Source organism: Nicotiana attenuata, unplaced genomic scaffold (genome assembly GCF_001879085.1).
Source record: "Nicotiana attenuata strain UT unplaced genomic scaffold, NIATTr2, whole genome shotgun sequence".
Lineage (NCBI taxonomy): Eukaryota > Viridiplantae > Streptophyta > Magnoliopsida > Solanales > Solanaceae > Nicotiana > Nicotiana attenuata.
In genome coordinates, this window is record NW_017676438.1 from 18,279 (window position 1) to 38,866 (window position 20,588).

A 20,588-nucleotide genomic window follows, 5' to 3' on the forward strand; every position below is an offset into this window, starting at 1 on the left:
TCTCCATGGCATGTTGTTCCTAGATTGTCACCGCTAAGAACCGTGATATTAGTTGATGCCAGGTTGCACAGGATTGAGTTGGCGAGGTTCTCTAGACTATGTTCCCGGAGAGTGATTTCATATGTGAAGGCCCAGCGATGGTTGGGAAAGGTTTTTTTATATCTTATTTTTGGCCTTTGTTGAAGGGAGGTTGGGTACTGATTTACTCCCACTTTGATTCGTGTTAAATGGTGCGGGAGTTTCTGGACATGTTTCCTTGCATTACCTTGGCCGAGCATGGCCACCCGACGGGGATATTGAATTGGTATTGACTTTGTGTTGGACACTTCAGCCATTTCTATTCCCCATATCGCATGCAAACCAGTTGAGGTTGAAGCGAATTTGAAGGAGCAACTTCATGAACTTTTGATAAGGAGTTCATTTGGCAGTGTGTCTCTTGGGTGCACCCGGTATTGTTTGTGAGAAAGGATGATACTATGAGAAGGTGCATTGATATAGGCAGAATCTTGAACAAAGTTCACAATCAAAACAAGTATTCTTTGCCGCGTATTGATGATCTTGATTTGACCGCGACCTTCAAGGAGCGAGGGTGTTTCTCCAAAATTGATTTGAGTCTAGGTACCACCATTTTGAAGATTTGGGACTCAGATATTCTAAGACAGCTTTTCATGACCAGCTATGGTTCATTATGAGTTCTTTGTTGATGTCTATTTGGGTGACAAATGCCCAGCACGTTCATGCATCTGATAACAATGTATTTTAGCCTTATCTCGACTCGTTGTTTATAGTGTTCATTGATCATAATCCTGGTGTTACTCTTGTAGCTAGGGAGGAGCTATGCCCAGTATTTTGCAGGATTATGTTGTTAGCGACCAGGGAGAGAAAAACTTTATGAAAAGTTCTCCAAGTGTTGAGTTTTGGTTCAGTTTCGGTGGCGTTTTCTAGGGCACGTGGCATCCAGTGAGGGTATTTAGGTGGATCCAAAAAAGATAGATGGCGTTAAGAGTTAGCCCAGACTGTCCTCAGTACGGAAGATTCAGAGCTTTCAGGGTTGGGCCTGGTTGAATTACCGTCGGTTCGTGCATGTTTTCTCTTCTATATGCATCGCCCCTTGACCAAATTGACCCAAAAGGTTGCTCCTTTCAGGTGGTCGGACGAGTGTGAGGAGAGCTTTCAGCAAGCTCAAGACTAAACTTTGACCCACAACTCTAGAAAAAAACTTCTTGGTTCTACCATCAGCTTCTGGTTTCTTTATACCGTGTATTTTTGGATGCTTCTAGGAATCGGTATTAGGTGTGTTTTGATGCAGGAGGAGGGTTAGAGTGATTGCTTATGCCTTCGCGCCAGTGGAAAAAGCCTCATGAGAAGAACTACCCCTAGTTCCATTTAAGATTTGGAGTTAGCTGCCATCATTAATGCATTGAAGATTTTTGGAGGCATTATCTCTACGGTGTGTCTTGTTTGGTGTTACTAATATCGGTTTAGCCTTCAACACTTGTTCAAATAGAAGGATCTCAATTTGAGCAGCGGAGATAGTCTGGAGCTGCTAAAAGGACTATTATATTACTATTTGATCATCCGGGAAGGGCCAATAATGGTGGTCGTGCCTTGAGTAGGAGGCAGTGAGGTGTGGGTAGCCTTGCATTCATTCATGTTGGTGAGAGACTCATGCAATTGATGTTCAGGCCTCGACAACCGGTTCGTGAGATTGGATATTCGGAGCACAGTTGGGTTTCTACTTGTGTTTTGTGTCTTCGGTCGTCCTTATCTTGATCGATCAGAGAGCGCCAGATATAATGATCCTCATTTGCTTTCCTCTAGGACAGGGGTTCAGCATGGTGTTGATGCCAAGATTGTTACTATTGGAGATGACGGGGTTTTTGAGGATGTAGGGGCTGGATACGTGTTGGCCCATTGTAGATGGTTGCGGGAGTTATTTCTTGAGGAGGCCCCACAACTCGCGGATCCATCCACTCGGGTGCCGAGAAGATGTATAGGACTTGAGGACAAACACTATTGGTAGAGAGAATGAAGAAGGGTATAGTTGGGTGTGTTAACTCGGTGTTCTTAACTGTCAGCAGGTAAATATGAGCATCAGAGACCGGGTGGATTGATATAGACGATAGAGAATCCCGGAAGGGAATGGAGCGGCATCTACTATGGATTTCGTAGTTGGACACCCACGGACTTCGAAGAAATTTAGATGCTATTTGGTGATTGTGCGATCGCTGACCAAAGTCCGCGCACTTCATTCCATTGGTTACTACTTATCTTTCAGAGCGTGGTTTGCGCTGAGATTTACATCAAAGAGATTGTTCCCTCACGGTGTGCCAGTTCCATCATTTAGATAGAGGACGGCAGTTACATCACAGTTTTGGAGAGCCGGTGCAACGAAGAGGTGGGCACCCAGTTGAGTTGAGTATATCAATTTCACCCTCACACGGACGACAGATCCAGTGCACTATCCCAGAATTGGAGGGCATGCTACCGCTCTGTTTATGATTTCAGGGTCATGGACCATGTTTCTGCCACTTGCGGAGTTTGCTTACAAAACACTACAGTCGAGCATTCAGATGCTCCATATGGGCTTTGCTATGAGCGTGCAGATCTCCGGTAGCGTGGTTTTAGTGTGAAGCTAGGCTTATGGGGTTAGCATACTTGGTTTAGATGCATTTGGACAAGTTTAAGCGTGATTCAGGAGTGGCTTCGCACGGGCAGTCTAGATCAGAAGAGCTATGCCGACAGGAAGGTTCGTGATGTGTCCTTACATGGCGGCGGAGATTGGTCTGCTGGGAAGTTTCCCCAAACCCATGAAGTGTGTTATGGGTTTCGGAAGAAGGCAAGTTGATGCCCTCGATTATATTGCGCCGTTGAGTACTTTAGATGTTGGAGAGGTGCATATAAGCTTTCCTTCCACACCTAAATTTCAGTGTGCTCCAGTATTCATGTTTTATGCTCCGAAAAGTCCGTCGGCGATCACGTCTCATCTTTGGATTTCAGCACGTTCAGTTGGATGGTTGATTTGACTTATGATGGTAAGCCGGTTGGGCCATTTTGGCATCGGCAGAGTTCGAATGTCTGAGGCCAAATGATATAGCTTCAGTGAAGGTGCAATGGAGAGGTCAGCCCGTGGAGGAGGCTTACTTGGGAGATCCGAACAGGAGATGCGGAGCAGATCATTCATCACCTATTTTTGAAACTCCAGGTATGTTAACGACCGTGCCGGCGTATTCGAAGTTGTAGCCCCTGCTCCCCATTTCTGACTCCTTTGTACTATACATTCTCTATATGACTTACCGGGTGGTTGGTTCAGGTCGGAGAATTCGGAGTAAATGAGACACTTAGTCTCTAAGGAAAGCTTCAAGTTGGAAAAGTTGACCGGATGCTCGTTGGATTTGAATCTTTGACAGTTTCCGTTAGCTCCATTTAGGGATTTGGACTTAGGAACATGTTCGGATTGCTGATTGGAGGTCCATAGTAGAGTAGCTTGAAATGGCAATGAAGTTTTATTTGAAAAGTTACTGATCGTGGACTTTTGTTTATCGGGGTCGATGTGATTTATGGAACGTTGTATAGTTCGTCGGTTCATTTGTGACTTGTGTGCAAAAATTGAGTCACAATTCGGACTATTTTGATGGTTGACGTCTTTTGTTAGAATTGGAAAATTCAAAGTTTCCGTTGCTTTAATCCGGTCTGCAATTTGTGTTTTTGATGTTTGTTTTGAGTTGATTCGAGGATTCGAACTAAGTTCGGTATGATGTTTAAGTGTAGTTGTATGTTTGTTAAGTCCCCGGCCTCGTTATTGGGTAGAAAACGGATCAAAGTGGATGTGAAGACTATGAAGTTTCGACTCCAGCTTAGATGTTACGCACCGCGAGGTTTTGGCTGAGTGCGATTACCCAGGACGCATGGGAGCGCAGGAAGCGGAAGGTATGGGATCAGTAGGGCTCTGCAGGTGTGAATTGTTCCCGCACCTGCGATTCCAGATGCGGACGGGAGTGTCGCAGGATTGGAGGCTGCTGGGGTTAGGGTTCCGCAGAGAAGCATGCCGGCAGAGCGTGATTTTGGTTCAGGGCAGAAACCTGCAGCAGAACCATATAAAACGGGGTCCGAGATTTCACCATCTCTATCATTTTGAGCTCGGATTTGGAGGTTTTTGAGAGGGATTTTCAAGAGGGGAATTTTCCTTGGGAGGGTAAGCTCATTGGTTGATTTTTCTTCAATAATTTATATATTCCCCACTAATTACCAACTAGGTTTGGTGTTATTTGAGAGTGAAATATTTGGAGAAATTTGAGGTAGTATTTGGAGAGTTAATTTACAGGGACTTTGATGACCATTTGGTGCCGATTTTGATGAATTGGTCATGACTTAGATCGTGAGTAATTAGCTGTTCGATTTGTACTTTTGTTGGATTCAAGACTGGTGGCCCGGGGGCCGGTTTGAGCTATTTCGATTTGGTTTAATTTCGTTATTTTTCTTGTGGAATTGATCCTTTAGCCTGTATTATATGTATTGTATGTTTTGGCTAGATTCGGATAGATTTGAGGGCCGAACTTATAGGCAAGCTATTGGAGTAGAGCTTTAGGCTCGATTGAGGTAAAGTAACCTTACTAAATCTTGTTTGAATGGTACGAAACCCAACTTTTGTGTTATTAATTATTTTTGGAGTGACACACATGCTTAGTGGCTGCGCTTTGTGCTGTGGCACTGTGGAAATTATGACTGGTCCATTCCGTTGTACCGAAAAAGCTGAATTAAACTTTTGTAGCTATATGTTCTCCAGGTGTTGTAGAACTTTGTCTTTAAATTTATTTAGAAACCACTGTTTAGGCTATGTGTTGGTACTGTTGGGACCCCACATTAGCCGTGTTTACATTTTAAAAATTCCTACTAAATGCTATTGCACTCGGTCTCAGTTTTACATTGCATATTCAATATCTCAGTCTTACTATTATTCTTAGTTGATTACCATCCATATCATGTTGTTGGATAATTTTTATGATCTGAGAGCCCGAGAAGATAGGAGAATCTGATAATAGTGAGATGAGGGCCTAATGTTGAGGATATTCATGGCTATCGGGCTTGAACAACGTCCGCAACATAGTTCATTGATTTATGCAGATGATTGCCTGATATAGCCTTGGCTGAAGGAGGCCACCTCCGACAAGTCCTGTACACACCCTAGTGAGCATGGTACCTTAACTGAGGCGGAGTGCCGGATACCGAGGCTGATTGTCCGTGAGATGAGTGACTAGTGCAGGAATGCGTGATTGAGGTTGGAGTGAATGTGTAGGACTGAGTGAATTGTAGTCCTGGAGAGCTGTATATGATTCATTGTGTCTTGCACGTAATTTGCCAATATCATTGTTTTTGAAAGCTTGTCTGAAAACATTTTATCCGGTTTTACGTTGAACTTGGCACGTATAAACTGATTGACTTATATTGCGGTTTTGAAAAGCATGGCTTACCCTTCTTTGTTTTGAGACTATTGAAAATGAATTATAATCTGCTGATAAGCCGTGCACTATCTCTTCAGGTCCTTAATTTCATCATTGATAACTTACTGATGTTGGTTGCTACTCACGCTACACCCTGCACTTCAATTTGAATGATGCACGCCCAACGTAGCCTTATAAAAATGGACTAACGGTCGTTGCAAATATAATTCCGTTTACAAGTCCGGAGTCGATTCCCACACAGTGAACTAAGCTTAGCTTACAGTTTGTTCCCAATATTGCTAAGAAGACAAGCTCGAACACATTCCTATGTTATAAGTATTAAGATTCTTTGTTGTTTAACTAGCTAAACTAACACAAATTTAAAATAATTAAATTAAAACACTAAAATACTACAAGTTGGAGAAAAGGTTGCCCAAGTTTCAGATGAAGAGTTTTGGAAGATTGACAAAATGAACTCAGTCATGTAAAAGGTCCATCATGTTGAGGACACAGTGTGATTCATGCTTACAATGTGACATACGCGTGAAGAAATAAGTCTCAGAGATCAGCAACAATTATTCTTTCTGAATTATCGAAAGATTGCAAATAGATAAGGAGTAGAAGTCTCCTTATGAAAAAGAATTATATCCGGGATCAAGGATATGTATTAGGTTTAGAGTTTTCTTGCTTCGAATTGTCAAATGGATCCCACAATTTCGAGTTCTAATCAAACTCTGATTACTAACTCTATAATAAATAACGATTGTTCTCTTTTACAGGTGATTGCACTAAGCAGAAGTTAAGCATATTGAGAGCAAAAGATCAAGTCTGATTTGCAAGCAACATATCGATGATACAAGTGTGCACGTCTGAAGCGACATTGAACTAAAGATAGAAGAACCCGTTTCATTCATGTGTTTATTCTTAAGTCTAGTTCAATTGTAGTAGGTTCATATTGACCTTTCAGCTTTCATAGAAGCAATTGTAATAGTATATTGAGTATTCAAGTTTAGAGTTAACTTGAGAAGTGGTCGCAACAGTGAGGCTGCTGTGCTACTGGATTAGAGTTAATCCTTAGTTTACAAAGAGAGTTTGTAAATGCAGTTTTTGGCTCAGTGGATTTTAGTTGGAGTTTGGGAAAATCCCTTACTGGTATAGTCGTGTTTTCACCTTTTGAGGCCATAGGTGTTTTCCACATAAAAATCTCTGTGCACTTTCTATTTCAGTATTTATTATTCCGCAAACTGCTGAGTTAGAACACTTAGAAGAACCGGTTTCTCTAACGCGAAATTAGATTACCACACAAATCACCCCCTCTCTTGTGTGGTATGACTTATTAAAACATCAAAAGATTATAGGAGGTCTAGAGTTATGATTTTCCCAATTGTCGGAATCCTTCCCGCTACGTTTTCTATAAATTCGCCGAAGTATTCTCTACGATCATGAGCGCTCTGGACTGTCGTAACTCTCTCCCGGTTAATTACCACAATTTAATAGACGCACTCTCCCGAGTTACGCTAGCTGGCTTTGTTTATTACAGCTCACTTTAGATGCACCCAAGGCTTCATTATCCCTAATCCCGCCTTTAAACCCGCAGTTATAGATCCCCTCTTATACTTTGGGAGTGGTGCTTGTTCAACAACTACCTAAATATGCACTCTCTTCCGAGTTATGCACACTAAATAGGCACAGCTAATTGAGGATCCCTGTCAATTAACTACAACAAACACTATAGTTGAAACAAAATAGAAAAATACTACTGGCTCAATTATATAAAAATAACAAGAATTTATCCTACAAAAGGTTCCATCAAACCCTAGATAACAAATTAGCTATTCATAATAGCATTAAAACTACAATACTAAAAGTATAACCAACAATGAAAACATAGAAAGAGGAAGGAAAAACTCGTAGAAGAATTCCCGGCCTTGCTCCTAGCGTGTTCTTGCCTCCAAGGGTGTTGTCTAACCCTAAAGTAGTGTCTCTTGCCTCTTAGGTCTAATTTTTTGTCCAACATATGTCCCTTCTCTTCTTGCCGGCTTCCTTGGTTTAATATAGGGTTTAGGGCTAAAATCCCGTGTTTTGCACATAAGTCCCTGGAAATTTCCGCCTCCCTGCCGCGGTTTTGCCGCGTACTGGAACCGCGGCCCCAAACATGCCCTCTTATTCTTCAGTTGTCCGCGACCATCTTCTTCTACCGCGTTTCTGCCCACGTCGCGGGAACCCTCGATTTTCACCCTGTTCCGTTGGAATTTAGAAATATATAAAACATGAAAGTTTGTAGCCTTTGAGTTAGCTTTCCAACCATATATTGTGAGCCCAAATGGAGTTCTGAGCAAAAAGTTATGTCTATTTTTACTAGACAGTGGCAATATGCCTCCTCAAGTCTTCGTTCGTACTTAATTTATCAAATTTGACCCCCGAAACACGATCCCGGCTTAATTCTTGAGCTTTTACTCAGACTTCAAAGCTTCAATCACTTAAATTCATTCCATAAACATCATTATAGCTCGGAATCACACCTACAAGGCATAAAAACACACAATTAGTGCAAAAACACGAGCGATTAAAGCGCAAACTCAATTTAAAGTGCAGTAAATTTAGAGTGTAATAAGCGACTAAAAATACGTAATTATAGCCTATTCATCACACACCCCACTTAAACCACTTGCTCGTCCTCGAGACATCAAACTACACTTTTTTTTATTAGGAACGACCTTTTTAAACAATTCTCTAACGATCATCATACCCAAAGGAATTTTAAAATAGCACTTAAGCACAAAAGCGTAACTCTTCACCTAAGATATTGACTCACACAATGACCACACACTTCATTTCACCAATCTCACCCACTCACTCTACTTCTGAATATAGAGGTGACTGCATTACCTTTCTTCAATGAAATTCAAGGGCCCGCACACAACTAAAAGAGGAGTAGTTCCACACAATAATTTAAGAACACTAGGAACCTCAAAGTGATCAGTAAAGAACTTCACTCTCATCTCAGAAATAACATTCATATGCCACAAAAGATGCACATAACTTGCCCGTGATATACTAACTCACTAATCGAGCTCATTCAATCTAGGATCAATTATGGACTTTATTTGGTTTTTAAATCGTAGCTACGGACGGTAGGATACATTTAGATAAGAGTTGATTACACCTCCCTAAGCACTTTAATACATATACCTTTAACATTAAACCCTCATACTTATGCCAAACCAAACTCTACCTCACATCAATTTTATATTACCCCAACTTCTTTTAAGCACAGTACGTCAAGAGCCACCACTATCAAGATTTTCCTTTTTCTCAACAACAATCAACCTATTTGTTTTTCAATTCAAGTGGCCTCCTTTTCAAAACAGTCACCTTCCCTTATTTCATTAGTTCCACTTCAAAAAATGCCAAACCACCACCCACACTTTAATTTTACAAAGTTCATAAACAATTCATACGTGCTCATGAGAGGTTTCACAATGGCTCAAGATTAGATGGTAATTCAACAAAGGTAAGCTGTGTAAGTGTGGTTGCCAAAAAAACAAATTACAGGCTCACAAAGGGGTTAACTACGATACATAATAATTAGGCGGGTAATATACATTATCTGCTCAACAATAGAAATGCCTATATCACTTCGCTAGGATCTGAAATAAAAAACTACCATTTCGCTTTTGCAAACACACGGGGCAGTTTCTTAGGCATTCAAATGCAATTGCACAGAATAACACCTAACCTTCCACACATGGCACATAACTCACTCAGGATTGATTCATCAAGCGACACTCTTAAGTCAAACAGTTAACCAAAGTTTAAAATCATACAATTTAATGTATTTCCTACAAGAGTCCAAAAAACTGAACTAAGCTTCAACAGCAAAGTACTCACTATTCTCTCAAGGCATAACAAATTCATAGAATATGGCTCATTTCAACAAAACAACAATGGCCTTCCTATTCCCAAAAAAAAAAAAAAAAAAAAAACTAACTACACGCGGTTCAAATAAAACCCTTGGAAAAGAACCGCGGTTTAAAGAAAAACCAAGGGGTAATTGCTACACTACCTAACAAAATAAAAAATCTTTTTGGTATTTTCTTTAGACTTACTTCCCTAAAGAAAACTGTCTAGAAGATCCGTCATCAGGAAAAGTCCAATCTTTTAAAAAAAACAAACACAGCTAAAGTAGCATGAAAAACCACCCAGACAATCTCCTCACCCCACACTTAAAATTGTGCATTGTCCCCAATGCGCATCCATACATACAAGAAGGTAAAAGAAACTCCCTGGTAGGCCAAAGGCCGAAGCACTAGCAGCTCATGGGGTACTCAGACTTCTCCCAACTTGGTTCTTCGTGCGGGTACCTCACACTTAGTTCCAACCATTTCATTTGTTGGTGCATCCTTCCAATACCTTTGCTTTCCATGCTCCTAGAAAATAAAAAAATTGACACAAAATAATATAATAAAAAAAATATAAAAAAATAAAAGAAAGCAATAAAGCTGGGTTGCCTCCCAACGAGCGCTTGATTTAACGTCGCGGCACGACGTGAATCACTTTCTGCCTCCACTTTGAACTTATGAATCGGACCCCAAGTTTTGATTCTGCTCTATGATTATGCTCCTGGGGTGGTGGAACGAATCTGGCTGGCCCAATAAAATAATGTAGTATTCTGCACTTCTTGGCCTTTAGATGAGGTGTGTAATCCCGATTTTCTGGCAAGAAGAATTCCAGAATGTAAGCACTTTGTTCCTCATTCCTTGACTCCTCAAATGGCTCGGACGACTCTATTTCCATATCATCATCTAAACACAATGTGGAAAAATGCTTGGAGTGAGGACCCATGCGCTCAACTACATGAACATTGGGACTATCTACATTCTCAACACTAATGACAATAGAGTCAACTAAATATGTATCCTCAATATCCTTGGTTGACTCTAGTATCTCTTCTACAACATCGACATCCTCAAAATCTAGTGTGATTGATTGTTGGTGTTCTACTCTAGCCTCCTCCTCTAGCTCATCAATTTTTGTATCTAATTCACGCTCTTCTTGGATACTATTCACAATATTGGCTTGTTGAGCATTAAAAACTTCAACCAGTTGACTCATGTGAACTTTCAAGTTGTGAATAGTTTCCTCCTGCCTTTCTATCCGCAGTAGTAATTTACTCTGTTGTTCCAAAATGCACTTTAACATATCTTCGAGCTTCTTTAGGTCAGCTTCCCTAGGTTCTTTGTTCCTATTAACTTCACCAGAAAAAGAAGAACCATCAAAGTAAGGGGTTGGGGGAAGGTAAGAAATATAAGCACAACCGTGAAAGTGACCATCTTGATCACCACACATATCACACACATTCCACACATAAGATTGAGTTGGTGCACAAAACTCGCTCTCAGGAATATTTTGATAATTTTGCCCTGGGTGGTTTCCTTCACAATATGCATAAGGAGGATCAAAAGTAGAATTACCAACAATAAAATTCTCATAATTCCATGATGTCATGTTTCTCAAATAAACAAATAAAACTAAAATAAAAAAATCAAATAATAAAATAAAAGTTCAAACTTGAAACCTAGCAATATGTACACCTACAACTACACCGTTAGTTCCCCGGCAACGGTGCCAAAATTTGATCACGCCCAACTATGCCTTATAAAAAAGGACTAAGCGGTCGTTGCAAATATAATCCGGTTTACAAGTCCGGAGTCGAATCCCACAGAGAACTAAGGCTTAGCTACAGTTGTTCAATATTGCTAAGAAGACAAGCTCGAACAATTCCTATGTTATAAGTATTAAGATTCTTGTGTTTAACTAGCTAACTAACAAATTAAAATAATAAATTAACACTAAAGATACTACAAGTTGGAGAAAAGATTAAGGAGGTCTAGAGTTATGATTTCCCCAATTGTCGGAATCCTTCCCGCTACGTTTTCTATAAATTCGCCGAAGTATTCTCTACCGATCATGAGCGCTCTGACTGTCGTAGCTCTCTCCCGAGTAATTACCACAATTTACTAGACGCACTCTCCCGAGTTACGCTAGCTGGCTTTGTTTATTACAACTCACTTTAGATTGCACCCAAGGCTTCGTTATCCCTAATCCCGCCTTTAAACCCGCAGTTATAGATCCCTCTTATACTTTGGGAGTGGTGTTGTTCAACAACTACCTAAATATGCACTCTCTTCCGAGTTATGCACACTAAATAGGCACAGCTAATTGAGGATCCTGTCAATTAACTACAACAAACACGTAGTTGAACAAATAGAGAAAATACTACGGCTCAATTATATAAAAATAACAAGAATTTATCCTACAAAAGGTTCCATCAATACCCTAGATAATAAATTAGCTATTCATAATAGCATGTAAAACTACAATACTAAAAGTCATAACCAACAATGAAAAATAGGAAGAGGAAGGAAAAACTCGTAGAAGAATTCCCTGCCTTGCTCCTAGCGTGTTCTTGCCTCCAAGGGTGTTGTCTAACCCTAAAGTAGTGTCTCTTGCCTCCTTAGGTCTAATTTTTGTCCAAAATATGTCCCCTTCTCTTTCTTGGCCGGCTTCCTTGGTTTAATATAGGGTTTAGGGCTTAAAATCCCGTGTTTTGCACATAAGTCCCTGAAATTTCCGCCTCCTGCCGCGGTCGCGGTGGAACCGCGGCCAAACATGCCCTCTGATTCTTCAGTTGTCCGCGACCATCTTCTACCGCAGTTCTGCCGCGGTTGCGGTGGAACCTCGGTTTTTCATCCTGTTCCGTTTGGAATTTAGAAAAACGTAAAACATGAAAGTTGTAGCCCTTTGAGTTAGCTTTCCAACCATATATTGTGGAGCCCAAATGGAGTTCTGAGCAAAAAGTTATGTCTATTTTACTAGACAGTGCACAATATGCCTCCTCAAGTCTTCGTTCGTACTTAATTATCAAATTTGACCCCCGAACACAATCCCGGCTTAATTCCTTGAGCTTTTACTCAGACTTCAAAGCTTCAAATCACTTAAATTCATTCCATAACATCTATATAGCTCGGAATCACACCTACAAGGCATAAAACACACAATTAGTGCAAAACACTAGCGATTAAAGCGCAAACTCAATTAAAGTGCAGTAAATTAGAGTGTAATAAGCGACTAAAATACGTAATTATAGCCTATCATCAGCAGATCCAGGAGTTTTTGGACGCGGAGGGTGTTGATATTTCGCATAGCTGACCGCTGGAGATTTCGAGGTAGCTGCCTGGCGTCCGCAGTCCATGTTTCTCCCTCCTTATCCTTTCTTTCGTTGTATTTAGATCCAAACTGTTACAGACATTTCATTGCTAGACTGGTGATGTGTAGATGCTCATGGGCTCAGTGACACCTGATTTGGGAGATATGTTCCGCACTTGTGTTTTGGATTTTACCCCCGTTTATGTGAACTTAGTCATTTAATAATACTTTTGTTCATTTTCTGTTAAATATTGGAATATCAACTGGCCTAGTACTATCGATAGGCGCCATCACGAAGGGTTGGTATTTTGTGTCGTGACAGTAACCATGAAATCTCTACGTACTAAAGTAATTGAGCTGTCAATAGGGATGGCAATGGGGCGGGGCGGGGCGGGACGGGACGGGTTAAAATAGTTTTTAAAATTTTTAAAGCGGGGCGGGGCGGGTTGCGGGTTTAATGCGGGGAAATTTTGAATTTTATCTTTTTTGAAACAAAGCAATCATTTCAACTACAATTTCACATTCTTCTTCGCTAGCACGAATACTATTTTGATTTATAATTAATTTTCACCCAATTTCACAGTCTATGAGTTTATATATATACATGCTGCTCTTAATTAAAGTTACCTTTTTGTTCTTTGTTTGATGGGATTATTTTCGCTTCTATTTCTTTGTGAACCTCTGAAAGTCCTGAGCTTTTCAATGGTTCTTTTATTCAAAGATTAACTGGAAAAGTGATGATTTAAACTGACTATTTTTAGTTTTTGAAGAACAGGGAAAAGGGCAACTTGTAAGATAACCTTTCCTTTTCCCAGTTTTTGTTGCAATGAATAAATGTTAATGATTGCTAGTAGAGATGATTTGGTTAGATCATGCCAGAAAAACTAGCCTCTTTTATATTGTGAAGTCTTCATCTTCTGTTTGTTAAAACTTCCCTGAATTGGAGCTTTTCTGGGGCAAGCAAAGAGATGAACATACAACAGCTTATCCAAGAAAAAAGAAAAAAAAAATCTGGAGTGGGCGGGGGGGGGGGGGGGGGTTGTCCAAGCGGGTTGAAAACTGAAAAAATAACTATGTGGGGCGGGTTGAAATTTTTGTGGGTTTTGCCAAACCCGCCCCGCCCCATTGCCATCCCTAGTTGTCAATCATGCTAGAGATCATGTTTAGGCTATATGCCAGTACTGTTGGGACCCATAGTGGTCATTTCTTGCTGTTGACTTATTGATTTCATTGAAATTTCGTACTCAGTCATATTCATTCATTACATGTCATATCTTAGTCTCTGTTGTTATTTATTGATACATCATATCATCATTTTCGGGCTAGTTTCATGACATTGTGAGCTCGTGAGAGAGAGAGAATGGAGAGATTGATGACTGAGTAAGGTCGAGGGCCTGATTATGAGTGACATTTATAGGATGGGGCTGTACGCTGCAACGGGTTTTTACTGATTTATGATAGCACTTGGGCTGAAGGAGCCCTCCAGAGTCTGCACACATCCCTAGTGAGTGCAGTTGATTATATATATATATGTGGATCGGGTTGCACGCCGCAACGAGCCTTATGGCTATATATATGTGGATCGGGTTGCACGCCGCAACGAGCCTTATGGCTATATATATGTGGGTCGGGCTGCACGCCGCAGCAGGTATTGTATAGTTCTGAGTGACAGAGTGTGCTGTGTATTGAGCATGGTGAGAGAGAATGCGAGACAATGAGATTGAGTACTCTGAGAGAGTGAGTACATGAGTTCATCACTGAAATACATTGCATTTGACATGCGTACTTGAGATACATGATTAGAGATGCATTTTCTTCTGCTAATCGATTTTGGTGACATTCATGATTTTACCTGTATTTTGACATGTAGGCATAGAGATGTACTTTCCTCACGCTATCTCAAAATGAAACATCCTATTTATTGTTGAAAGGATTTTTGGAAAATCACAGTTTTCAAGCTTACTCATATTTTCTTGGCAATTTCGGTAAAAGATTTTGGTTTTCACTGAGATACTTGAAAAGCATGCTTATTTTCTGGAACTTTGAACGAGTTGAACATTTTATCTCTGAGATACTCCTTTTATTACTTGCATTATATTATTATGAATTGTTGTTGGCTATTGGTGTTGGATCCGACCTTTGTTCCAGCTCGTCACTACTTTCAACCTAAGGTTAGGTTTGTTACTTATTGAGTACATGGGGTCGGTTGTACTCATACTACACTTATGCACCTTGTGTGCAGATGTTGGCTGCTGATGTTGCTGTGTTCGACGGGAGCTGGATTTGAAGACGTACCTGCGTTTCGGTGGTAGCTGCCTCTTGTTCACGGTGGCCTTATATTCATAAAACTCTGTTTGTGTACTTTTCGGACATATGATGTGTTTATTTCATACCAGCTTTGTAAATTCTATTCTTAGAAGCTCATGATTTGTACTACCAGTCCTTGAGGAATGTATCCGATTCAGATATTTTTTTTACTTAATTTCTTTATTAAATTGTTATTGGAATTGGTTAGTTGTTAAATTGGCTTACCTAGCGGGTTGGGTTAGGTGCCATCACGACTAGTTGGATTTTGGGCCGTGACACTTTCTTTTGGTATTTTGGTCATTTCAATCTTTTGTCTACCTTTGCTCATCTTTCTTGCCTTAGCTAAATTAAGATTTAATCTCTTCTTCCTTGTGTAGAAGAGATTCTTATATAGTTTTTGTTGGTTTGGTCCAATGATCAGGAAAAATTATTGAAGAATTTATATTCATGGGTTTTGTTAGATATCTGATTCTATGATTTTAGTTCACAAATTGGGAAACAAAAATTTCATGTCTCTTCAACGATGTGCTTAGCCATTCATGTACACGTGCGAAAATTCACTGAATCTCTACAAATTTAGTCGGTGCAATTTTTCGAGAATTTAATTTTTCCAACTGAGTTATAACTGAAACTCGAGAAGTTTTTGATTTGTTGATTTTTATGAACAAAATGCAGCGTTCGGGTTATAAAAGAATGAAGTAAATACTTTACTACGTTTGTGGTGAGTGGCCTTTGCAAGGCTATGAACTCATTATTATCTGGCAATTATTCCACATTTTGTACATATGTGTATTTTGAAAAGAAAAAAAGGCATTACTTTTTTTTTTTAAATTTCTCACACGGTATCTGGTACCCATATTGGAACCCGACTAATTTAGATTCGCGCCGGGAAGTCCCACATTGGGGGTAAAGCGCTACCTAACAAAAGGCGACTCCATACTCAGGGCTCGAACTCAAGACATCTGGTTAAGGATGAAGGAGTATATTACGTTAACTATATAACTTGCTAATAAAAAGTGAATAAGGTTTCGAATACTAAATACTATAGGAGAACGTTGCTCCTCTCAATTCTCTTTTAATTCTTTTTAAATCCTCTTACGAGGCCGAAAACTTGGTTTATTTCTTCTTATAATTTGTTTTTCTTATTATTGTATGGTAGGATTTGGTTGTTCCTCTTGTAACTTTCTTCCTTTCTTCTAACTTTGTTTTGCTCTTGTAAAATAGGTTTTGATATTGCCTCTGTGTGTGTTTTTAAATTGTATATGTATTTTGTTTCTTTCCCTAAACTACTTTCATTACGAGTTTTTTAAACTCGAAAAAATGTTAATTTGGTTTGCTTACAATTTTTCTTTATCAATACTTTTCCGAAAATACAACTAATGAAATTTGAGTGACTAAGCATAATGATCAAACAAGATAGCAATCAGATCAAATAAAGAATTTTTTTTTGATAAATTTATTTTTTGCACGTCAATAATTTAAGCGTGTAGTACTATAGATTACATTGAAATATTGATCGCTTAAATCATGATGTAAATCTCAATTAAATTAATATCTTTAGGTTTCTTTTGTTATCAAGTCCTTTCTCTTGAATGTAGAGAATGTATCGAGGTAAAAAGTTCATTTGAAATCATAATCACATATCAGTATTTCTTCTTCTTTCTTTCTTTTCTTTTCTTCTCTTTTATTTTTTGGCTAAGGATGTGAATATTAAGAGAATAGATTATAGAAGAGGAAATTATTCCTTAAAAATTAACAACCTCCCTTGGACCGATGAATCTTGAAGAGAATTTCAACCAAATTAGTATCTTAGGCTCCGATAATGATTGAGCTTTTTTCTTGAATGTAAATTATCATGTAAATAAATCATTTGAAATCATAATCACGTTACATTTTCCTTTATTTTCCTTCTTGGGAAGGATGTGAATAGTAAGATCTGAAAAGAAGAAAGAAGAGAAAAATTCTTTAAAATTAAAGATGCGAATAAATATTGCACCTTGAATCTCATATGTCATAATCGTGTATTATTGGATTGCTGAAACACACACATTCCACATAGAAATAATTTTTGTCAAGATTTTTATTATTTCGAAGATTTAAGCTTAATCGAATAAATGTTTAATTAATTCATTTTATAATTAGATCGGGATGTCCTCTTAAAAGATAGAAAGGCGACCCTTATAAAATATAGAGTTTACATTGATTGAGCATACATAGTACATATCGTCAAAATATCACCTCAATTTATTACTAGAACAGCCCCCACACTAAACTCCGCTATGTGCAGGATACGACCAAGGAAGAAACAACCCATGTTGGTCTGTTGTAGACAACCTTACTTTGTATTTCATCAAAATACTATTTCTGTGGTTTAAACTTACAACATCCAAGTCACACAGTGACAACTTTTATGGTTGTGCTAGGTAAATCTTTAAAAATAAACAACAAGAATGATTAATTGAAAAAAACTGGTAGTAGTTTTTATTCATGCTTCCACCTTCCATTTTCGTAGCTATACCCGCGTTCAGTACCATAACTCTTCACCTTCAAGAGAAGATCTTCTAATCTCTCCTTCAACATTGAAGCCTCGGTGTAGTTCATTTTCTCTATAGGATCCCTGAACCATTCTTGTTGGCTCTCCACATTCTTATTTATTTCTTTGAGTTTGCTTTTCAAGTTTAATGCAAATTCCAGCTGGTCTTGCAAATAATTGAGCCGTGTATTAAGTTCTCTAGAGTTGGCTTTTCGGAACATCTCGACATACTTATCAATGCCCGGTGATGATGGCGATGAAGGCTTTTCTTCGCCAACATATTTGTTGATGGTCTCATTTATATTTGGATGACCAAAAGAGTAAGACTTGTTAGCTATAAGGCAAGAGGAGAGAAATCATTAATACAAAATAGGACAAGAGGAGAGAAATCGGTAATCTAAAAAAGGACAAGAGGAGAAAAATTCGTTTATCTAATGTTATATAGGGCAAGAGGAGAGAAATGAGTTTATCGATCTGGTGTTATAATGTCTCTCGCATCATGTATTTTTCTTATGATGCTTTAATTATACGTGAGATTAATTATCATGTTTAGGATCTTGGATTTGCATGTTTAATATGACGATGCATGTACTTTTAGTTATATTTGTTGATGGTATACATCATGTATATCTAGATGATCAAGAAAATGTAAGGCTTGTAATTACCTGGTGAAAACACGATGAGGCCAACTTCAGCACCAGTCATAACAACAAGCTCATTAGCTTTTTTGAAGACGCCATTTCGACGTTTTGAGAAGGTAACTTGTCGATTATTTTGATTTTCTATCTTCGCGAGCCTAGTACTCATTCTTAAGGATATATAATGATATAACTAGTAAGTATTACTTAGAGTTATGTGACATGAATTTTGTAATGCAGGAGCCTAGCATTTATAGAGTTTTTCCAACATCATGAAGGCCTTTGGTTTTTCAGTTTTGGTAGTTCATAGAGAGGAATCCAGTTCATTTTTTTAGTGTTCACATGTTATGAGGCAAGTAAATTTAGATACTTAATTATAGTGGTGACTATACTCTCCATTTTTCAAAAGATTTTCAAAATTTACCTCTATAATATTGTAATGGTCAAGTCAATTTTCAGGCCAGGCGTAGACCAATAGTGATTTGTTGTTCTAAGATTATTAGTATTTGATACTCTCTTAATAATATCCCTTAATTTGCAAATGGATGAATAAATATCCCAATTTTGTTACCATTATTTTTATTTTTATTCTCTTGTTTACTATCTCTACTTTTTGGTAATTTTCAAGTTGTCGCCGAAGATTATGACATATTTTTATTTATATTTTCTTTTTTGTTATTTTAATTTTTGATAATATTCGAGCTGTCGGGGTAGATTAAGACATGTTTCAATATTTCCCTTTCAGTTTATCATTGCTTCATTTATACTCCTTTTTTTTTATTGTCCTATTTTTGGTAATATTCAAGCTGTCGTGGAAGATTACAATATATTTTAATATTTACATCAAATCAGTGAAAGTTACATGGCAACTATCATTTACATATTTTAATCACGTGAACAAAGTAAATTAATTTATATAATCGCCTTAATTTATTACTTAACCATATAAATGGATACGAATTGATACAAGCATCAATATATAGATGTATAATTAGGTTCCTTCCTCTTACAAATAGGCATAATTAGAAATATAGTTTCAGAGAAGCAAGTATTATAATTTTTTCTTCTTTTTTCCGATAATGAAGAAATCCCTCGGAAGCCAATGATGTTGCTCAAATTGAAACTCGGTGGATAAATTCTACTAAATACATTGTGGTCTCTTAATTATCTACTGATGCAAATATAAGAGCTAGAGTTACCACAGTCTTTTATCAATTTATTAAACTCCCTACTAATAGAGAAAGCTTATTAAGCTTTATATAATTTAGATGCTTCAAATATGTACAAATAAGATACAGTTTACTCATACAATCCAAAAAATTGGAATAGTCATGTGTGTGAAAATTGATCCACACACCACCATTACCAAATAAAATTGAGATGATTCAAACTGTAACAAAACTTAAATTTTGTTATCTAAACCTGCGAATAGTATGGAAATAACCAAAATAATTTCATATATTCCTTCTTTACCAAAAGCAAGGGTTCAGTGTGGAAGATTGCAATTAAAAAAGCAAATTTCTTCTCAATTGGCAAGTACTACTTTAAAAAAAAACTTAACAACCTTTGAGATCACACTATTTCTGGTGGAATACTTTGTTTGGGAGAGAAGAATTAACCTAAATAGTCACCTGCCCGCAATCATTTCAATTAAAAATAATTGGCTAAAGTATAATATATATATATATATATATATATATTATTATATATATATATATATATATATATATATATATATATATATATATATATATATATATATATATAAAATCCATGTATACTATGTGATGAATTATGTATAATCAGTATATAATTTATGTATACTAACTAGAAGAAAAAAAAAAACAGCAAACCTGACGGTTATTTGTCAAAAAATACCAGTTATATGGTAAAAGCCTACTTGCAGGAAAATTATCTTATTAGTTTCTTTTGATTTGTTTATCTCCTTTTACCCAATATGCTTATTAGAATCATTGTAAGTTACATGTTATTTTAATAAGATGGCGATGTACAATTTGAATTGAAGAAGTGAGCTATATATATATATATAAAGTTGTACATTGTGCGCTAGCCCCTTGCACAGGGTTAAAACTTTTTTTTTTCGGGGGAAGTGCACGTGGAGAAAAATAAGATCTAAAACGACTTTGTTTCCATGGAAAATATAATTAGGGCTTAGATTTAAAGCAAATTGCAATGCAAAATGAACCAATACATATGGATTACGCTGTAATATACAGTTAAATCTAGAAAAGATAATTATTTCTTGTACAAATTAAATCAATGATCACATCTTGCAACCACTATATAAGTATATATCTATCACACGATATATGACAATATATGCAGGCACACCCTGAGTTTTTCTTTTACGAGATTGTTTCTAATATCTTCATTTATGATATACAAATATATAATTAATTATCAGTTCTCACAAACTTTACAATCTTAACTAAGAGATCC

The 20,588-nt window shown here is 37.7% G+C and overlaps 1 protein-coding gene across 1 annotated transcript; it reads right to left on the reverse strand.

Annotated features, from left to right (window-relative positions):
- Positions 1–17,438: 17,438 nt before the first annotated feature.
- LOC109221009 (agamous-like MADS-box protein AGL62) lies at positions 17,439–18,297 on the reverse strand. The gene is made up of 2 exons (XM_019385477.1): positions 18,156–18,297; positions 17,439–17,824 (listed from the first exon to the last, which is right to left on the reverse strand). The coding sequence occupies exons 1-2, from the start codon at positions 18,295–18,297 to the stop codon at positions 17,439–17,441; spliced, it is 528 nt and encodes a 175-aa protein (XP_019241022.1).
- Positions 18,298–20,588: the final 2,291 nt, after the last annotated feature.